Here is a 16,429-nt window from a genome sequence, read left to right as displayed (position 1 = left end):
TATAATTGAATACTGTTTATTGACTACAGCTCAGCTTAACATGGTCATCCCAAACAGGCTGGCTGAAAAGCTGCCTACCTTTGGAGTAACGCGCCTCTGCAACTTTGTGCTGGATTTGGAGTGGATTTTTGTGAAAAAATGCACAAATGGAGTTCTTGCACGTAATATTGGTTTGTTTTTCAGACAGCAGTTTTGTGGCATCTATGAATGGTCATTTTTATGCTAGAGGCTTTTGTACTGAAAAATAATAATTAAAAAACAAAAATAATCACATTATGTGGTTATCTTAAATTGCTTCTAACCCTTTGTTGTTGAAAAGTGGATCTTTTATAAATGCATTTGAGCATGAAACATACAGTACTAAGATACTGTGACGTACATTGGTTCAATAAAAACAGACATGCGCATATTTTGACCATATGTAAAATGGCATTTTTTTGCCATTTGGTTTGGAAATGTTTATCTGGCCCCCTGGTAGCGCTGATGAAAAATTGCGGCCTCCTCCCTCATTTGGGTTGCCCATCGCTGGTTTGCACTGTGCAATGCCTCAGCAACCTGCAGTACTAAAATATTTTATAATCTTTGTAGAAGTGGATGGAGATTAGCAAAGTAAGAATTTCATTGTTCAGTGCTACCAGCGGGGAAAGAAAAGCAACATGAATCTTTAGTTACTCAGTGAAGCAGTTGGATGATGAAATCACAGTAAACACATATTCCTTCTTGAAATAATGGAGATGTTTAACTTTTGGGCTGATAACTACATTTTATTGAAGTTTAAGGGGGTAATAAAGAACAATTTCTTTCATGTTGTTTTGCGCCCCCTGTCCCCATCAAAACGATCAAAATCCAAAAGAAAACATCCACTGTGTTGCAGAGTTGTCATATTAACAGAATACAAGCAGAAAGATCCTCTAGTGTTAACGGATTTAAGAAACACATTCTAAGTAACGAGTGTACTGTTTCAAGCATAAGGCCGTGAGGCTGACTTCTACTCGGAGCTGGCTGCATGTTTACCTCCTTCCTGTGTAAAACTAAAACTAGTATGATGCAATAATATATTCTCTCATTACCTATTTGAATGATAAAGCTTAACAAAAAAGTTTAAATTCCCTCGTGAACTCCAATTTGGAGCTCAAAAATAATTTGAAGACTTGTTAAACTGATACTGCAATAATAAAATTAAAATGTACTCAATACTGGTTCCAACACTAAATCAAATCACTATATGTCACTATAAATGGTCAAATAAAAGTCATATAATAAGGTAGGTGACAAAAAGCATTTTTCTTTTTTTAAGTGAAGGCATCCTGCTGATATTCACTGTTGAACAAAATGTAGCAGTAATGAGAAGAAAGTTTTTGGTTGTTAAAGTGCTCCGACACGCCCACAATTAGCAGCAGTACATATGTACATAATGTGGTTCCGCATTCAAATCAATGGCTTAAAAAAAAAAACAACTCAGTAGTTTAACTTGACCTCTGATCATTTGAAAACATGGAGGGGGAAAAAAACCAACACAAAAATAAAAACTAACAAAGAATAGTCATGCAGATTGTCCATATTTTACATACATACAAAAATTACAATTCTTTTTTTTTTTTTTTTTTTTCTAAGAAGAATAGATTTTGTAAACACTGTTTCAGGTTCTTCCATCCATCCGCATTTCGGCTCTAGTATGTAGATTAATCCACTAAATATTCCCTCGCAAATGATTTTTGGTGAGTACACCACCACTCATTCCATATCAAAACCACACTAACGGAAGATACAAGTTGAGAAGCTGAGTGGAAGCTCGAGTGAGGATGTTTTAGAAAATCATGGTGAATACATACATAAACCCAATATCTATTGATTAAAAAAGGGATATAAAGTAATCTAGCTTGTTGAAGGAGGGATGTGAGGTTTTAGCAGGGGAATGGACAAAGCTAGTTCTGAATATAGATAAGGCTTAGCATGGGCAGAGTTTGGGAAGATTTGGATTAGCGGTCCATACGTTGTGGGTTGAGTCTTTTCTCTCTAAAGGAAAGAAGGCGTTGAGGATTAAACGGCAAAGGTGTGTCGTGTACAGTGGTAAAGGACTGTGGATGTGGTTTCAGAAGCCCTGCAGGAACTCCTGGAGCTGCCTAACGACCTCCGTGTCCACAGTCTCCATGAGGCTGCTGAAACCCTGGTCCCCTAGTAGGGTCTGCTGCGCCTTCAGTTTCTCGTAGACGAACTGCTGGAGTGAAACACTGTGGATTGGGTCCTCCAGGGCTAACTGCAATACAATACGAGAAAACTTTAGTTAATCCTATAGTGAGGCTTACTTTTTACTTTGCTGAAATGCAAAGAATACTAATGCAATCGGATCACTATTTTATTATTAAATTGCCAGTGGTGACTGGGTAAGCAAAGCTGCATTGAGTTGTGTTGGATGCACAGAGTGTTAGCTCACAACATAAGCATCTAATAGGCAGCACTTGCTTCAATCAAATAAGGGGCGCTTATCAGAAGCTTACCCTTTGAATAACTCGAATAATTTCATTACAAAAACAGTTTGAAGCTAAAACTTTGCCTCGAAGCGTCGCAGGGATCATTTTTCCACACAAACTTATGTTACTGCAGTCTCATGCACCATTCCGTGTAGAAATAAATTTCCGCGATGTCGGTGAGCCAGGAGGAATGAGTCCGTAACGGAAAGTGGAAAAAAATAAATAAAACAAATTTAAAAAGTAAAATGTCCAAAGATTGGGATCATGTCACACTTATCAAGGAAAATAAACAGCACAATAGCAAAGTCAACAATTGGCAACACAGAGCAATGTACCGATGTTAGCCTCCTGTCGCTAGTTAGAAGGTAATGCCCCCACTGTGGATTAACATAATACCTCTAAAGTGTGTTTAATAATTCTCAATTCTAAAAATATTCAATAGCTGCAGTCCTAATGTGAAGTTGACAATGAAGTGGCGAGGGTATTTGTGTTTGGAGGTTTGTCCATCATCCACATACATACAGTACAGCGTATGAACTGAGGCCTCTGTTAGTTAAAATGTGGTCATGATTGATTGGTATTAGTGTTCTTAATAAATATAAGTCAAAGAATTTCAAAGTGGCCCCTGTCTTCGATTTTTCTGTATGTGGTCTTCGGAGGAAAACGTTTGGATACGCCTGCTTAGAAGTGTTGCTTCGATCAGCAGTTCAAACATCACATCGGCCATATTTCACAGTGATGAGCTGTGAAATGGTTCAGCATGAGACTCTCTTAACTTATGTGTTAAGGGGTTTTCTCTGCCAGTCTGACCACAGAAAATTAGTCATTCTTTTAGAATATGAACACAATGAGGTTATTTTTAACTGCACTGCACCCACTCGACTCGGCTCTACTCACTAATGATGGACCTAGCCACAAGTGTACCGAGCCAAAGTCAAATGGGTGACGTAACGCACTGCTGGTCACTCGTCAGTAAAGTAGATTTGTCATTCCCATGCTTAGCTGTTTCCTGTGCCTTAGGTATTACATTCCACAGTCTCCACTCCTGTTTTCTTGCTGTCCGAAGTCTAATCTTCAATAAAACGTATCGCTATCATGGTAGCCACACGCCCAGAAGTAAATAGGCAATTTATGACTGATGTGTTCAATGTGGTGTGGTTTTTGCAGATTCTCACTGTAGAGGAAAACCGATCCCCTCAAAGCCAAAAAAAAAAAAAAAAAAAAAAAACTGACATAACATCCATCAAGAGGTACAGTTCAGGAACACATCAAACAAAAGACAACAATGTAGTACATTTCCATTATGCACAGCGACAGTGGCAGCAGTGACAATTCGTAAATGCACAAAGTTTGAGACAGGAACAGGCCTAAACCAGATTTCCAACCAGTTCTCTGGCTCGCCACAGAAATTATTCTTGATACTATTAATTTCTGCTACGGAAGGCAGCATAAGGTAACTGTGGTAGTAGATAAAAAAAAAGACATTGAACAACAACCTTACAGCATTTCACACTCACAAACTGTGAAGAACAAAACAACAGATGAATTTAAATTTCCACTTTAGATATCCACCACAAAACTCGAGCTAGAAAATATTGTTTCCGTATATTCAGCAGCTGCCAGTTACGATGATAGTTGCATGGATAAAAGCAAGGAAAAAAGTAAACAAGTTTTGAAATATGAATAATAACTCAGATTATTTTTTTGTGAGTTAAGAAAAGGTGAAAAATGTGCATTTTTTTCAAAATCAAATAATGTGTCAACCATATATTTTTGAATGTTTTTAGAAGAGTTTGAAATGATATGAAACATTTTGGGGATCATAATTTGTGGTGGTGACACAGTGGACGGACGATTAGTTAGCACATCTACTTAACAGTTCACAGGTTGTGGGCTCGTATATGTTCTCTGGCTTTCCTGTGTGGAATTTGGATATTTTCCCTGTGCTTGCGAAGGCTTTCTCTGGGTGCCCGGTTTCCTCCCACATTCAAAAACATGCAAGTTAGGTTAATTGACGACTCTAACTATGTAGTAGGGTGTAGATAGAGCACTAAGCAAATGCATTCCATTTACCATTTAAAGTGTGTATGTCCGTCTGTCAAAAAGGCAGAAGAAAAAGCAAATCTGGTGGAGTTAATCGTTTTGATGTTCAGTGAGTTTAAGCTTCACAAGATTTGCTGACAGTGAATTTTGAGGAAGAAGATTTTGGCTAAAATTCCAACTGCACCACTTCTGGGGTCCTCGACTTTGGAGGTCCCACTGTAGATTTCACTAATATTTGTGTCCTGCTCTATGACTGAGTCTGTTTTTCCCCCCCTGAGCTAATTATGATGTTGTTTCTTCATCAGCCTACCACTTGAAACCAGGTCAGAGTAAAGAGCCATACACAGAGAATGGCTCCGTTTAATCACCTAATCAGCCAAAGTTGCAGTCGCAGACGTCCATAAACAGAGGGGGAAAGGGCATGCAAAGAATAATTTGGAGCCCTTGGAGAGCAACAGTATTGTAAATGGCAACTCTTGGTCCCTCGCCAATCATGACACTTGTACTACTCATTAGTTCGTTGCCATTACAGAGCAATCAAACTCCTGAAGAGTAGCTGATGGAGTGTTTTAATGAGAAAAGAATATAACCAGCATAATTTACTAACTGACTGGTGTGTACTTTGATGTGTGAAAGCTTGATGACAGAGATAAATTGATGAGAGTTTTGTAACTAAAATGTCAGGAACCGTTTTGTGTTAAAATTATGACAAACCCTCTAAACATTTAATCTATGTGGATGACATTTATTCTTGCATAAATGACAATTTAAAAAAATATTTTTCTATTCTGTAAAACTGTTTGAATTAATGAGCTACTAAACCCCTTATTTCAGTATTTCCTTGGGATGAGCATTTGACTGAATAACCTTGATGGATATATATGGGACATATTGATCTAAATTAATGTATGATGCTAGTGTTGAGCTGATTAATTCTACCCAGAGAACTTGTGCCATAGTGGATGTCTTTGTGGAACTACCCATAGTTGGCATCATGCGGTTCTTTTTCAGACTTCGCTCGTCCGAGCGAAATCAAAGGTGCCTCTGCTGGTGACAGCCAAGTAGTGCACTCTTATTTTGAAACACGTGCTTGAAGATGATTAATCAACAATCAATTATGCTCATTCGAAGTACCAACTTTCCATTTGGGGTACATTTCCAAATCATACAATGGTGCGCTAAACAGAACAGTTTTCTAGGAAACGTGGCTTAAGTGAATGATCAACTTGAGTCTCAGTTTCACTGAAACAGTGAATTATTACTTTTTGCCTAAAATCTACCTGTTCTGATTTCCCGCTGCTCTCACCATTCTTGCTGGCATTTGGTGGACATAGCAGGCAACGTCGGTTGGAAAAAAACAATTTCATCAAGTCATGGATAGGACTACTCTTCTTTCAATAAGGGAAAAAGTATTCATTCTAATGAATACCTACTGGATACATAAACCATACAAAATGTCAACCTGGATGTAAGTTTGTACTACAGTGTGTCAAACTCAGAAGGGGAAGGATGAAATAAAGCAAACAGATAAGGAGGCAATATTAACAAAGCTTGAGCTATAAAGAGGAGAGAATGGTGAGGGGACAGCTGCACTAAGACATTCACCAATCACAGGAGCACAAGCTACTTATCTGGGAAAAACAAGCACAAGCTGCTGGCATCCCCGAGGAAAGATAGAGGCCAGAGATGAAGATGGCAGGAAAAAGAACAAAGGAGACAATCTTAGACGAGATACAAGTGTGAGATTGAGGTAAGGAAAGGTGCAAAGGTGAGAAGAGCGAGTGGAGGGAAGGAATCACACACTAGTGAAGTAGTGCGAGAATTCTAGAACTAGTACAATATTCCAACTAGAGAAATTTCCTTGATCTACTACATTAACAATCACTTAATCAAATCGGTCAGAAGGTTGACGAGTGGGTCGCACATCTGGGTTATAGTTTGATCCTGATTTTGAATCTCCACTCTGTGTGGAGTTTGCGCACTCTCATCCTGCTTACGTGGGTTTTTTTTCTGGTACTAAGGGTTAAAGTCCCAAAACATGCATACTAGTTTCATTATACATTAATTATACAGTATGTGGCCTGTGATTGATTTGCGACCAGCGCAGGGTGTACTCCGCCTCTCGTTGGGAAAGGTTCCAGTTCACCCAAAACCCGAATGAGGACAGGCACTATAGAAAATAGATGGATGGTATTCATTTATTTTTTTTAATGGAAGGGAGGATTTCTCTGATGGTTCTGAACTCCTGTTTCAATGTTGAGTAGATTAGTGGAGTACACCACAAAATCCACCCAGCATCCCAGGTATCACTCACAAGTTGAGATACAAGTACAGTGGGTACGGAAAGTATTCAGACCCCCTTACATTTTTCACTCTTTTTTATATTGCAGCCATTTGCTAAATCATTTAAATTCATTTCCCCACATTTATGTACACAGAGCACCTCATATTAACTGAAAAAAAACAATTGTTGAAATTTTTGCAAATTTCTTAAAAAAGAAAAACTGAAATATCACACAGTATTCAGACCCTTAGCTCAGTATTTAGTAGAAGCACCATTTTGAGCTAATACAGCCATGAGTCTTTTTGGGAATGATGAAGTTTTTCACACCAGGATTTGGGGATCCTCTGCCATTCCTCCTTGCAGATCCTCTCCAGTTCTGTCAGGTTGGATGGTGAATGTTGGTGGGCAGCCATTTTCAAGTCTTTCCAGAGATGCTCAATTGGGTTTAAGTCAAGGCTCTGGCTGGGCCATTCAAGAACAGTCATGGAGTTGTTCTGAAGCCACTCCTTCAGTATTTTAGCTGTGTGCTTAGGGTCATTGTCTTGTTTGAAGGTGAACCTTTGGCCCAGTATGGGGTTCTGAGCACTCTGGAGAAGGTTTTCATCCAGGACATCACTTGACTTGGCCGCATTCATCTTTCCTTCGATTGCAACCAGTCGTCCTGTCCCTGCAGCTGAAAAACACTCCCACAGCATGATACTGCCACCATCATGCTTCACTGTTGGGACTGTATTGGACGGGTGATGAGCAGTGCCTGATTTTCTCCACACATGCCACTTAGAATTAAGGCCAACAATTTCTATCTTGGTCTCATCAGACCAGAGAATCTTATTTCTCACCATCTTGGAGTCCTTCAGGTGTTTTTTCGAAAACTCCATGCGGGCTTTCATGTGTCTTGCACTGAGGAGATGCTTCCGTCGAGCTACTCTGCCATAAAGCCCCGACTGATGGAGGGCTGCAGTGATGGTTGACTTTCTAGAACGTTTGCCCATCTCCTGACTGCATCTCTGGAGTTCAGCCACAGCCTCTTTGGGTTCTTCTTTACCTCTCTCACCAAGGCTCTTCTCCCCCAGTTGCTCAGTTTGGACGGACGGCCAGCTCCAGGAAAGGTTCCAGTCGTCCCAAACGTCTTCCATTTAAGGATTATGGAGGCCACTGTGGTCGTAGGAACCTAAAGTGCAGCAGACTTTTTTTTGTAACCTTGGCCAGATCTGTGCCTTGCCACAATTCTGTCTCTGAGCGCTTCAGGCAGTTCCTTTGACATGCATTGTGAGCTGTAAGGTCTTATATAGACAGGGGTGTGGCTTTCCTAATCAAGTCCAATCAGTATAATCAAACACAGCTGGACTCCAATGAAGGTGTAGAACCATCTTAAGCATGAGCAGAAGAAATGGACAGCACCCGAGTTAAATATATGAGTGTCTCAGCAAATGGTCTGAATACTTATGGCTGTGTGATATTTCAGTTTTCTTTTTTAATAAATCAAGTGAAAAATTTACGTCCCGTACCCACTGTAAATATGAGCTCAGTCACGGAACAAATTCAACTCGTGTGTCAAGGGGTGTATGTACACACACGCACGCACAGCACACACACACACACACACACACACACAAACAGTATAGTATAGTCTTAACGAGGCCCATATATCACAGTAGCAGGAATAAGATATGCAGGATTTTGAACTGAATGTTAAATTTATTCCAATCAGGTCATCCATTCAAGATGTTATCACAGTTCCCCCAGTGACATTACATTCACAGAAATGAGACAGCCAGGAAATCAGGTGGCCTTGACATTTGGCCAAAAATCTAATCAGTAAGTAAAATCTGAGGAAATACTCTTGTGGGCCTCGAGATGTTACATTTAACAGAATGGAACACCCATCTCTTGCTGGTGCAGAGTGGGATTAGATTTGCTAATAATCACCATCCAGATTTAACATGTGACTTTAACACGGTGTGAGTGCTGGGGCACATACACACGTGAGGTAATGAGCTGTACGGCTGTCTGATGAATTCAACCATAAACAAAGGAATGTTGCAGACACCGTGGGGTTGACTGGATTACATGCCAGGCAGATGTTAATTCCATTAGCTACTTTTTGACACAACATCTACGAGCCCGGCCAGCCGTAAAGCCTCTGCCACAGCGCGACATGACTGCAACGCGGCTCTTATGTTGTCACATTTGATGAAGAGCAACGTATCATCCAATGTTATCGATTCTCGACACACAGTGCATGGAACTGATATCATGGATATGGTTAGAACCTTGGTGGAAAGTGGTTAAAACATTGGTGGAAAGTATTAGCATTGACACAGAGTGTCAAAATGTTAGAAATATCATATACCTGAATCGGTAGGCCATTGATTATTTTTTTTATTTTATTCTAAAAAATGAGGCCATGTAAAAATTCAGCAACTCAACAGATTGATACCAAACTGCGGTGGGAACAAAATGGATTAAAAAAAAAAAATTTCATGCATGTTGGGGCAATGTTATATGAGCAAGCAGTCCATTCAGTCTATTAGGATCCAGCGTGATAGACTGGCAGGGAGATAAAACAGAACATAAACTGCTTGTTTGTGTGTGAGTAAAAGATAAATGTAGGACTGAGGAAGGAAAAAGATTAATGCTGAACAAGAAATGAGAAGTGTTCTACCCTTTAGTGAAGTGGGTGTGCAGCAACAGTGAGTGGAGCGAAACATGCCCAAGTGGCGCACGAAAACAATCTATGTGGCGATATGCAGCACAAACAAATATGATGGAAGGCAACAAGTTGGGCTGAAGAGACGCTTGAGGATGAAGAGGACTGGAGGGATGATGAGAAGAAACAACACCAATACCGAGTGGCCTCCAAGCCTTTGAAAAAAGTCCAAGATAAATGGGGTGGACTGTTACAAGAGATAAATCGGACAGGAAGAAAGCAAGGTGGTTTTGGAATTGCCTTGTGAACAGAAGATGAAAATAAAAGCATGAAGTCGGTCCAAAAGATAAAGGTTAAACGGGCTGCATTTATACAAAGTATTTCTAAGAATTTTCTTTGGTCACTTTTACAACACTGAGTAATTCACAAAAAGGATAACAAATGCGACCCTGGAGACGTGAATGGCTCATTTATATAGTGAAGATGCACCATCAGGAACAAATGGGTTTCAGCACCATGTTTAATACTTTGAAAGAACTTGGGATTGATTGACAAGGACCAATTAATGTATAAAAAATTGGTGGTTTCCCTTCACAAACGTCAGTCAAAAGACGTCAGTCAAAAGAATTTTCCTTGGTAATCCTCAGACTTTTAATAATAGATGTTTGGAAAGTGTCTATGTTAAATTATACACCGATGAGACATTGATATAAATGTCCTGAGAGTTCAGTACAATCATTACCTTAAGTGTCCATGTCTAGACGTCGTCGATGGCTGAGGTGCTTCTTTGGGTGTGAGATATGACAGAATTGTTGAATAGTGCGCAAAAACACTCCTCAGTGTTAATCTAGGCTTTCTTTTATGGTCTCTTGATTTAGTGGGAGGACTGCAATGTGATTGCAGTCATTTGCTCAGGAAATTAAGCCACACAAATTGGAATATGCGTTGCTAATAGGAATTGGCAGAGGACGTAAATGTCGGTTACCGAAAACGGACTGTACTGTAAGAGTGTATGCTTTCAATTACATTGGAAAACTATAGGTACAACCCCCCACATGTATGTGAAAGCGTGACAGTCTGTCTATATGTGTGTGTGTGTATGTATATATATATCCATCCATTTTCTGAGCCGCTTCTCCTCACTAAGGGTCGCGGGCGTGCTGGAGCCTATCCCAGCTGTCATCGGGCAGGAGGCGGGGTACACCCTGAACTGGTTGCCAGCCAATCGCAGGGCACATACAAACAAACAACCATTCACACTCACAGTCATGCCTACGGCAATTTAGAGTCTCCAATGAATGCATGTTTTTGGGATGTGGGAGGAAACCGGAGTTCCCGGAGAAAACCCACGCAGGCATGGGGAGAACATGCAAACTCCACACAGGCGGGGTTGGGGATTGAACCCCCCTCCTCAGAACTGTGAGGCCGACGCTCTAACCAGTCGTCCACCGTGCCGCGCATATATATATCTATATCTATATCTATCTATATATATATATATCTATATCTATCTATCTATCTATCTATCTATCTATCTATCTATATATATATATATATATATATATATATATATATATATATATATATATATCTATATCTCTCTCTCTCACGTCTGTTTGCTTCACCTTTCAAAGGGAGAGAGAAAAGCCGCTGACCTCAACATGGTTATTTATTTTGATTGAAAATGCACTCCGGACTACAAAATGAATAGGTGACCTTTTCGGGGGTGAGTCAATAAAAGTGTATTCTAAGTAAACCTCTCTTTGTTTCAACTTATTCTCTGTATTTGTAACGTGTTACACAATTTCACTCAACTTTCCAAGCGCACACAAGTACTTATTAAACAAGAAAAAAAAGCAAAGCTATTTCAAAGAATCCTGTATTTTCTTGTCTGACAAAGCTAGTGAGAGACGTAGATTGACTAACAACTTTGACTGCCAATTATTCAAGGTGAATGTTTTATTTAAATGACTCCCATCTGTCCTAAGCAAATCCCAATTAGTCTGAAATTGTCTGACGATGTACTCCGGCAAGCCCTCTCTTCAAGGAAACAGGAATACTTTATTAATTCCGGTGGAGTTTTAGACTCAAGTTGCAGCTTCAATTAGTTACATTGCAGTCCTTTGAGCAAACAATCAGCCAGAGATGAGTTTGTACTGTAATAAACCACGTGCAGCACATTGGTAATTAAGATGTGTTAGGATCAATTTAAAAACTGAATTCTCTGATCTGATATTAATGACTCCCATTAGCTTAGTGACCCAAAATGCTGCCATAAAGACATGAAAGTGGTGAGAATTTAAAGATAAGAGCACAGATGTGTGGAGGCAAAATGACTATTGCATTGCCTGTGGTAAGTAGCTCCCATGTTGAAATCATACTAGTGCATATGGCAGAAGGCAGCATCGATTACACTTCATCCATGACAGACGAGGGGGACTGGTAAAGACACTGGTGGTTGATGGGGGGGGGGAACGAGGTTCATCATAAGGATGCTGTCATTTGATTTTATGATTCTGTCTGAAAATGCAATTATGAGCAGCATGACTACACAGTTAACTGACGATGGTAAACACAAGCATATTTTCACTCGTTGTGATGGTTGCGCATGCCTTTGGCAGCAGAATGGAGAATCTTTATATGTGCTGGGTTAGAATAGTAGTCACATGAGGTCTGTAATTCAAGAAAATCACATTATGCTAACACTGGCGGTCTGCTGAGATTGGGAGCAATAACAGAGCAAAATGGAAACGTCTTCATTACAGATAGATGCCTTCTGTATCCCGGGGTGAATTTACAACGCACAAAGTCATTTCGTATGACTATATATCTCCAGAAGAGTGACAGATGGGCTGAGGGAGCATAATGGTTCATTAAAATAAGAATGAGGGAGAAAAAAAAAAGCTAATGATAGAAACAGTCATCAATAATCATATATCCATCGACTAATATAAACCAAAATCTGCATCTTCAGACTAGCCAAACAGGTATTACCTGGAGAAAATATTTTATTGTGGGGACCCGCAAGAGGGAGACTTTCATTCGGGGAGTATATCTTCAAGGGATGGGCAGGAGATGAAAGTGACAAGGGAGTTGTTGGCTTCAAAGGGAGGGGTGGCTATTTGATGTGAAAACACTCATTTTTATGTGGAGAGGAAAGTGACATGACTGGTTCCTCGTCTTATTTACCGCATCTCCACACTACACACTAACTCAGTGATTCATAATCGCTGTATGTTTGTTCATCTTTCTATGCCAGCAACATATAGTGAAAGGCAGAACAATTAAATGCTGTTCCACTAGATGGCGGAGGGTACAATTAACCAGTGTAACCGATTGTGTTCAATGAAACAGGTCCAGATTTCACACCAAGTTAGTAAATCTGTGAGGAAACCGATATTTCAGTAAATGTATGGCAGATACTTTTTGTAACATTTTCTTTGGTAGTGTGCCATGAGCCTTTTCATGTAAATTGTTCCTTTCCTCAATAAAGGTTGGGAAACACTGCTCTAACTTACTAACCAAGCAACAACCTCGGATGCGATGCTCCTTTGAGAACCAGACCAAAATTATTATGTGCACTCCTGTGTGTGTGTGTGTGTGTGTGTATCAAGCAACACACCAATATTTTGAACTGAAAAATAACAACTGACGTTCTGAGGCACGTTTAAGCTCCTACTGTCTTTATTCATTATAAACATGCCAAACGATTATAAAGACGAATGTCAACTGTATGCACATCAGTGATACTGATGCAAAACCTCTAAGAGGCAGTTGTCAGCTGACTTGAATGATGAACAAAAGAGTTCCAATTACCAACTTACTATTCCGAGCCTCCAGGGAACCATACTCTCGAGTTCCAGTCTGGGGAATAACTGTGCATTAGTAAAATGAGGATGCACTCTGACATTTTGTTTATTTGAAAATGTCATGTATAATTCATTTACTAGATCAGGCGACATTGTAATTGTAAATAACTGTCATCTGCAGAACAGCTGGAACACACGAAGGTCTTAAAACGGGTGTTTCAAAGTTAATGCAAATGGTCAAAAGTAAACTAAGATGTGTTGGGCAAAGAAAACTGCTTCCGTTTTCTGAAATTTGCATATCTGAGAAACCCCCCCGGCTAGTAATATTAAATACGTAAACATTAACTACAGCGGAGTAAATTAATATCCTCAAAAATGTATGCTGCACACTTCTGTTGTTATTAATTATGTGTATTATAAATTAATAGACATTCAAAATTTGTATTGCAAGTGAATGTCAGTCTTCGCACTGAAAAAAAAAGGTAAAACAATAAAATTATAAATGATTACATTTCAGTTTAACATTACATGTTAGATTTTCTAGATTTCTTTTAAATATTAAGATTGTTTAACAATAACTGGCTATGTTAAATTTTTTGGCGCACCCAGTATAACAGATTGGCTGTCTGGCTGTGTGAAAATAAGCTGCTTTTTGCAAGGCAGTGTAAATACATTGGAGCCCGACAGATATGGTATTTTGGGAGACGGTCAATATCGATATTGGGGGCAAAAAGGTCAGATAACTGATATATCAGCCAATATATGAAATAAGAACATTAATATGCACAGGATATACTATATACTGTACACTAACACATTGGTATAATACCCAAAATATGAATCAAGACAAAAAAGCAGAACACTACTAATTCATTAGATTTTAAGTAACAATTTAGCTGCTTTCAAAACATGCAAAACATACAATTAAAATTAAATACATTAGTTAGAACCTTTTCAAAATTATTTTAATGAAGACATTAACTTGGCGGCACCATGGCTGACTGGTTAGCACATCTGCCTAGACTAGATAATGGTGGACATCAGAATTGACAGCGCCATGTATCTTTATTTCACAAAGATGCAACTTATACAATGTTAAAATATTGTAATATGTGCTCTAAAACTGAAAAAAAAAAAAAAGCTTTCCTTAACATGCCATAAATCGATCAAGCCATTTTACGGCACTGCGCATATTTTTTGCGCATGTGAGTTAAACAATCTTCGATCATCGTCCAGAATCTGGATTTATTATGCAAATGTCTTTCGCTGTTGAAGCTGCTGCAGCAACCCACCCCTGGTAAAATTATCCAGGCTAAATCTACGGAGGAAACCACATCAATTCATTGGAGCATCATGTTTTCGCTGACTCGGAAATCTTCTTGAGTAACTCACTTAATATCACTTGACCTGACATTTCTTGTAATGTGTCATTCTGTAAATAAAACTGGCACTGCATTTTTGTATATTAGAATAGCGATATAGTGCCAAGACATTGTATTGGATATAATAAACTTCAAAACTGACATGTAAAAATAAATAAATAAATAAAAATAAATAACAAATAAAAAGAAGCTGTCAATATTTTGTCACAAAACTAGCCAAAGAGGGGCTTTTCTAAAAAACTGATTTGTATGAGAGTTTTAAATTAATCAATGTGCATGTATACATAATTATTAAAACTTATCGTATTATATCATGAATATATGGGGCCAGTAACGGTTCTGACAGGACCACCGCTCCAAAAGGCTTCATGTTGGACCCTGTACTACTGCAAACATAACGCACTAAACAGTTTTGACTTATATTTTCCCAACAATTAATATATGCCTGCATATGTGGACACAGTTGCCGACTACATTTTCGAAAAAGTAGTTAGGCTGACATTACAAAGAATTCTTTGTAATGTCGGGCAATCAGATATGGGCAACGGCTAAGGATAAATGCAGATTAATAAATTGTTCGTGTGAGGCTGCTGTACACGCGTGTACTTCAAAATAAAAAATATGGAATTGTGTTGAAGTGGTGTTTTCCAGGGACACAAACTGCCATTGTCATTAGTACTCAATGGAGCAGGTCGTTCTTTGTTTTGATGCTGCTGTTCTTGTAGATGAAGAACAAGACTCAAACCATGCATTATTTACTGAAAGTCAAAGAGACAAACACTGTGAGATAACCATGACTGCAACCCTCAATCAAAAGCGAGGGACCCTTCATGAATAATCAACAGGATGAAAGGGAATAAGTCAGGAAACATTACTTTCTTTTCATGAATATAAATACAAAGTGTGTCAAGTTTTGACACAAATCACATTACCTTCCAATGAGTTTGCACAGGGACTACCAAACCTTAAGCCATAGCACCAAAACAGGATGACATTGACTTAATGAGCGAGCTTTTGAAGAAATTTTCCAGTCTACGGACTTGGGTTTAAGCAGTGCAGTAACTAGCAAATAAACCAAATCAAATCTGTTAAAAGAACAATTAAACAGGCTGTGCATTCTGAAATTATTTTCTAAACCAGGGATGGCAAACATGCGGCTGCCTGGTTGTGTTTTTTTTTTTAAGTTTCCTTTCTGCCGGTTCATTTCATACACAGAAATGTAGCCAGAAAGACGAACACACATCCCACAGTACGATTTGAAGATGTGCTAAAGGGACAGTCTGACACCTCAGGCTTTTTGCGGCCATTAGATTTTTATTCCACTCTTTGTTCTCCCCCCCAAAATTGTTAAATGCAATCTTTCTTTGGGCATTGCGCCAAAATGATTGCTTCATAACAGCTGGGATATTATTTGGCTGTCGAACAATTGTCTGGGGATTTTTCATATCAACAGTAAGTGTGAGGCAAGTCTAAGATTTATTTAATGTTAAGAGCAAGAAAGGCTGTTACATTCCCTGTTGCCAAAGGGTTGGACATTTACACACATCTTCAGAACGACTCTTTTTGGGTATTAATTTGCTATAGGATCCAAATAAAAAGAAGAGGTAACTTTGGATGCAGGCAACAAGAAAGGCTGTTAAACATTACTCATTTGAATAGACTACCCAAACTTTAATGATGACCTTAGCAAAGTATCCCTTAAAAATTTCCCACAAAGCACAATTGTACCCTTAGCCTAACTGAAAATATCCTTTACAAATGTTAATTTGATCGTTTTATGTCTGCAAAAC

The 16,429-nt window shown here is 38.9% G+C and overlaps 1 protein-coding gene across 3 annotated transcripts in view; it reads right to left on the bottom strand.

Moving 5' to 3' along the window:
- Positions 1–754: 754 nt before the first annotated feature.
- ipo11 (importin 11) overlaps positions 755–16,429 on the bottom strand; it is a 112,335-nt gene continuing 96,660 nt past the window's right edge. For all 3 annotated transcript variants that reach the window (XM_061671921.1, XM_061671922.1, XM_061671923.1), the window contains one exon: positions 755–2,257. In XM_061671921.1, coding sequence (XP_061527905.1) covers positions 2,093–2,257 — 165 coding nt within the window. In that variant the 3' untranslated portion in view covers positions 755–2,092. The remainder of the gene's footprint in view (positions 2,258–16,429) is intronic.

The sequence above is a fragment of the Phycodurus eques genome, chromosome 3 (assembly GCF_024500275.1).
Source record: "Phycodurus eques isolate BA_2022a chromosome 3, UOR_Pequ_1.1, whole genome shotgun sequence".
Classification (NCBI taxonomy): Eukaryota; Metazoa; Chordata; class Actinopteri; order Syngnathiformes; family Syngnathidae; genus Phycodurus; species Phycodurus eques.
The sequence above is the reverse complement of the archived record's forward strand: the minus strand, read 5'-3'. Positions and strand labels throughout refer to the sequence as shown.